General features: G+C 42.7%; 1 protein-coding gene across 1 annotated transcript; it reads left to right on the forward strand.

Annotated features, from left to right (window-relative positions):
• The first annotated feature begins 231 nt into the window (after positions 1-231).
• On the forward strand, positions 232-3,594 carry LOC117312628 (RNA polymerase II elongation factor ELL2). The gene has a single exon (XM_033858109.2). It carries the CDS (start codon positions 354-356, stop codon positions 2,274-2,276), a length of 1,923 nt encoding a protein of 640 aa, XP_033714000.1. The 5' UTR covers positions 232-353; the 3' UTR covers positions 2,277-3,594.
• The last annotated feature ends 2,633 nt before the right edge of the window (positions 3,595-6,227 follow it).

Consider the following 6,227-nt stretch of genomic DNA (forward strand, 5'->3'; position numbering starts at 1 on the left):
GTGGAGCTGGGTCTTAGCATTGATATGGAGATCCTTGGGAGAGCGCTCACCTATTGATATTGCATGGATTTGGAGGTCTCTGTGGTCCCATGTCCTGAACTTGGCTCTCCCACCTCAGAGGCTCAGACCTGACAACAGGCCAGAGTACCAAGACCCTGTCAGCCAGACAACTCAAAAGAAAAGGGAGAAGAAAAAAAGAAAATAAATAAAAATAAAAAGATAATAGATATGACAGTACGTCAGCAGCGGGATGGCCGTAGCTGTGGCGGCGGCTGCAGAAGCCCGAGCAGCCGCGGCCGCAGTGGAGGCTAGAGCCCGAGCGGCGTCGGCGGCGGCACCCCGGGGAGTTTAAGATGGCGGCAGGGGGGGCGGCGGGCCTGCGGGAGGAGCAGCGCTATGGGCTGTCGTGCGGGAGGCTGGGACAGGACAACACCACCGTACTGCATGTGAAGCTCACCGAGACGGCGATCCGCGCGCTCGAGACCTACCAGAGCCACGAGAATTTAATTCCTTTTCGACCTTCAATTCAGTTCCAAGGGCTCCAAGGGCTTGTCAAAATCCCTAAAAATGATCCCCCCAACGAAGTGCATACCTTTAACTTCTATTTGTCAAATGTGGGTAAAGACAACCCTCAAGGCAGCTTTGACTGCATCCAGCAAACCTTCTCCAGCTCTGGAGCATCCCAGCTCAATTGCCTGGGATTTATACAAGATAAAATTACAGTGTGTGCAACAAATGACTCGTATCAGATGACACGAGAAAGAATGACCCAGGCAGAGGAGGAATCCCGCAACCGAAGCACAAAAGTTATCAAACCTGGTGGACCATATGTAGGGAAAAGAGTGCAAATTCGGAAAGCACCTCAAGCTGTTTCAGATGCAGTGCCTGAGAGGAAAAGATCAACGCCCATGAACCCTGCAAATACCATTCGAAAGACACATAGCAGCAGCAGTGTTTCCCAGCGGCCATATCGGGACAGGGTGATTCACTTACTGGCACTGAAGGCCTATAAGAAACCTGAGCTGCTAGCTCGACTGCAGAAAGACGGTGTCAATCAGAAAGACAAGAACTCCCTCGGAGCAATTCTGCAACAGGTAGCCAATCTGAATCCTAAGGACCTCTCATACACCTTAAAGGATTATGTTTTTAAAGAGCTCCAAAGAGATTGGCCTGGATATAATGAAATAGACAGACGGTCATTAGAGTCAGTGCTCTCGAGAAAACTAAATCCATCTCAGAATGCTGCCAGCACCAGCCGTTCAGAATCTCCTGTATGTTCTAGTAGAGACGCTGCATCTTCTCCTCAGAAACGGCTTTTAGATTCAGATTTCATTGATCCTTTAATGAATAAAAAAGCTCGAATATCTCACCTGACAAATAGAGTGCCGCCAACATTAAATGGTCATTTGAATCCCACCAGTGAAAAATCTGCTGCAGGCCCCCCGCTGCCCCCTGCAGCCGCTGCCATCCCCACGCCTCCACCGCTGCCTTCAACCCACCTGCCTGTCTCCAATCCTCCTCAGACTGTAAATTCTCACTCCAATTCCCCTAGCACTCCAGAAGGCCGGGGGACTCAAGACCTACCTGTTGACAGTTTTAGTCAAAACGGTAGTATCTATGAGGACCAGCAAGACAAATATACCTCTAGGACTTCTCTGGAAACCTTACCACCTGGTTCAGTTCTACTAAAATGTCCAAAGCTTATGGAAGAAAACCATTCGTCTCACAAAAAGTCCAAGAAGAAGTCTAAAAGACACAAGGAAAAGGACCAAATAAAAAAGCACGACATTGAGATGATTGAGGAAAAGGAAGAGGACCTTAAAAGAGAAGAGGAAATTGCCAAGCTGAACAACTCCAGTCCGGATTCCAATGAAGGAGTTAAAGAGGATTGCACTGCCTCCACGGAAGCTTCTTCAACAGTTGAACTCCCAGATTATTTGATAAAATATATTGCTATTGTCTCCTATGAGCAACGCCAGAATTACAAGGATGACTTCAATGCTGAGTACGATGAGTATAGGGCCTTGCATGCCAGGATGGAGATGGTGGCTAGAAGATTTATCAAACTGGATGCACAGCGAAAGCGCCTTTCTCCAGGCTCAAAAGAGTATCAGAGTGTTCATGAAGAAGTCTTACAAGAATATCAGAAGATAAAACAGTCTAGTCCCAATTACCATGAAGAAAAATACAGATGCGAGTATCTTCATAACAAGCTGGCTCACATCAAAAGACTAATAGGTGAATTTGACCAACAGCAAGCAGAGTCATGGCACTAGAGCTCTGCTTGGACCAGAAGATGTGAATAAACTTAAGCTTATTTATTTAAAATTCCAAATGAATTGCTCTCAAATTCTAAAAAATGAAACTTTGCCTGTTGGAAGTTTCAGTATTAGTAAACTTGAGTTACCTTCCCCCCCCGCCCCCCGCCGCATTTTACTTTGTTTCCTTGCATTTTTGAAGCTGCTTTTTTCTGGTCCTTTTTTCCTACTTAAGACTTGTGTTTGTCAATAGAAATAATTTTTTTTGTAGATATTGGGGATCCAGTGTCTGTACTTCAAATCAATTTTTTTCCTTAAAAAACTGTGTTTGTCATTAGAAATGATTTTTTTTAGATATTGGGGATCTAGTGTCCACACTTCAAAGTTATGTGTGTTTAAAAAAAACAGTAATGTACAAGGTGAAATGCTTTTGGATAAACATAAGCCTATTTTCTGACCTTTCTTAATATGAACTCTTTGCCTTAAATGGTAGAACATTTAGAAATTTGCACAAAATACAAAAAAACTTAAAACATTGTTTTGGAGGGTTAAGAAATAGAAAGGTGTGTATGTGTATAGATCTATATACACATGTGTATATATAGTCTGACTTGATCTAGAACAGTAAATCTGCCCTGCAAATTAACCCCCCATTGCAATGGTTGCCTTAAGGTGTTTGCTAGTTGTGTACCTAGTGTGGTTAATCATTAGCTACACTGCTTCCCACTTGATTCGAGCAATGGGAAGCACATTGTGGCCTACCAGCGTCTGAAAGCGTGTGCTCGACCTGTATGTGTGCAGAGGTGGTGTGGATGTGAGCGTGCGTGAAGGAAAAAAGCTGCTACTCTCAGTAGGCCAAACGCTCAGGTGAAACAACTGATGAGTGTTACTGTAGGTTTTTTTTTCCTATCAAATTGCTACTTCTATCGTGGAAGACAAAAGCATTTCCATTTCAACAGTTTGTCAACTTTATTAATGTTGGGCAAAATTGATATGTTATGAAAATGAAACAGATCTATAGTTTGGGGCAAAATTATAAAATTAAACGTGTAGGTAACCTATTTATATACTGCTATAAAGTATTTTTTGAAGAGAGATATGCAAAGAAGCTATTACCTACATGAAATGTATATTTAAAGATTTTTTTTTTTTTCATCCTGGGTGCCAGGAATATAAAAAAGAGTGGATATATTTAACCATAACATACTGTGATTCATCAAACAGCACAAACTTTCATTTCATGGAGTTTATCTGTTGACGTTGATTTAAACTATCATTTGTTTTATCATGTGGGAACATAAGTTATGTGGTCAAAAATATAAGGATTTTGAACTAATGTTGATTCAAGTTGTGTTGTCTTATCGTATTGTTTTTCAAAGTGCTGCCAGTTTAAAAGGGAAGCATTATGTTTACAAATATGTTTTGAAATGTTTGCCAAAATTTTGGTGGTATCTTTAATAAAGATGTTTGTCTCCAGCATCCAAAAAAAAAAAAAAATAAAAAAAAAAAAAAAAAAAAAAAAAAAGATAATAAATTTTAAAAATCTTTTAAAATTAGTAACATAAAAAAATAGTAATAATTTAAAATAAAAGAAGAGAGCAACCAAACCCGGAAACAAATCCACAAATGGTAACAAGCACTACAAACTAAACTAAGATAACCATAAATATCAGAAACAAATCAGTTGCAGACAGAAAACCCTAAGTCTACAGTGGCTCCTAAAGTCCACTGCCTCAGTTTTGGGATGATTCATTTTCTCTTCAGGTATTCCGCAGATGCAGGGTGCATCAAGTTGATTGTGGGGGTTTAATCCACTGTTCCTGAGGCTGCTGGGAGAAATTTCCCTTTCTCTTCTTTGTTCGCACAGCTCCTGGGGTTCAGCTTTGGTTTTGGCCCCACCTCTGCATGTAGATCAGGCATCTGTTCCCCGCCCATACAGGAGGGGGTTAAAGCTGTGGCTGATTAGGGGGATCTGGCTCACTCAGTCTGGGAGGAGGGAGGGGTACAATAGTCATAATTGGAATATGGGGTGAGCCTGTGGCAGCAGAGGCCAGTGTGACATTGCAACAGCCTGAGGTGCACCATGTGTTCTCCCAGGGAAGTTGTCCCTGGATCACAGGACCCTGGCAGTGGCGGGCTGCACAGGCTCCTGGTGGTGGGGGGTGGGGGGGTGGGGGGGTGTATGGATAGTGACCTGTGCTTGCACACAGGATTTTTGGTGGTAGCGGCAGCTGCCTTAGCGTTTCATGCCTGTCTCTGGGGTCCAAGCTGATAGCTGTGGTTCGCACCCATCTCTGGAGCTCCCTTAGGTGGTGCTCTGCCTACTGTGGGCACGTGGGAAAGGAATCCCCTCTCCTCGTGCACCCCGAAACAATGGCCTCTTGCCTCTTTGGCACGTCCAGACTTTTTCCTGGACTCCCTCCCAGCTAGCTGTGGTGCACTAGCCCCCTTCAGGCTGTGTTCATGCAGCCAACCCCAGTCTTCTCCCTGGGGTCTGACCTCCAAAGCCTGAACCTCAGCTCCCAGCCGCCACCCGCCCCAGCGGGTGAGCACACAAGCCTCTCGGGCTGGTGAGTGCTGGTCGGCACCTATCCTCTGTGCGGGAATCTCTCTGCTTTGCCCTCTGCACCCCTGTTGCTGCGCTCTCCTCCACGGCTCCAAAGCTTCCCCCCAACACACACTGCCCACCCGCCGTCTCCACCAGTGAAGGGGCCCTAGTGTGTGGAAACTTCCTCCTTCACAGCTCCTTCCCAGAGGTGCAGGTCCTGTCCCTATTCTCTTGTCTCTGTTTTTTCTTTTGCCCTACCCAGGTACATGGGGATTTTCTTGCCTTTGGGGAAGTCTGAGGTCTTCTGCCAGTGTTCAGTAGGTGTTCTGTAGGAGTTGTTCCACTTGTAGAAGTATTTTTGATGTATTTGTGGGGAGGGAGGTGATCTCCACGTCTTACTCCTCTGCCATCTTGAAGGTCCCCCCACTTTAACCATTTTAAAATGTACAATTAAGTAGCATTAATTACATTCACACTGTTGTCCAATCATTACCACTGTCTATTCCAAAACATTTTCATCATTCCAAACAGAAATTTTGTAACCCTTAAGCAATAACTCCCTGTTTTCCCTGACCCCAAAATCTGTGAATTTGCCTGCTCTAGATATTTCATATAAGTAGAACTACACAATATTTGCTCATTCTCTTAAGAATGTCTATTCAAATCCCTTGCCCATTTTGTAATTATTTGCCTTTTATTATTGAGTCATAGGAATTCTTTTTATATTCTGGATTCAAGTCACTTTTCAGATATAGAATTTGCAAATATTTTCTCCCATTCCATAGGTTGTTGTTTTCATATTCTTTAAGTAAATACCCAGATCATGTGGTAGTTCTATTCTTAATTCTTTGAGGAATCTTTATATTGTTTTCCATAGTGGCTACACCAATTTACATTCCCACCAACAGTTTCTGAAGGTTCCCTTTCTCCACATCCTTGCCAACACTTATTATTTTTTGCCTTTTGGATAATAGTCACTCTAGCAGACATGAGGTGTTATCTCATTGTGGTTTTGATTTGCATTGCTCTGTTGATTAGTGATGTTGAGCATCTTTTCATGTGTTTGTGGCCATCTGTATGTCTCCTTTGGAAAAAATGTCTATTCAGCTCCTCTGACAAATTATTTAGGTTTTTTTTTTTTAACTTTTGAGTTGTTTATATATTTTGATATTAACCCCATATTGGATATATGGTTTTCAAATATCTTTTCCCATTCAGTAGATTGTCTTTTCATTTTATTGATGGTTTCCTTCGCTGTGGAGAAGATTTTTTGATATAGTTTGTTCATTCTTTGTTTCCCTTGCCTGTGGAGACATATCCAGAAAGATATTGCTAAGAGTGATGTTGAAGAGCATACTGCCTGTGATTTATTCTAGGAGTTTTATGGTTTCAGATTTACATTCAAGTCTTTAATCCATTTT

This window comes from Tursiops truncatus, chromosome 6 (genome assembly GCF_011762595.2).
Source record: "Tursiops truncatus isolate mTurTru1 chromosome 6, mTurTru1.mat.Y, whole genome shotgun sequence".
In the NCBI taxonomy this organism is placed as follows: domain Eukaryota; kingdom Metazoa; phylum Chordata; class Mammalia; order Artiodactyla; family Delphinidae; genus Tursiops; species Tursiops truncatus.

Excerpts from the sequence above, each read along its gene's own strand:
- LOC117312628 (XM_033858109.2), top strand. The coding sequence starts at position 354 with ATGGCGGCAGGGGGGGCGGCGGGCCTGCGGGAGGAGCAGCGCTATGGG.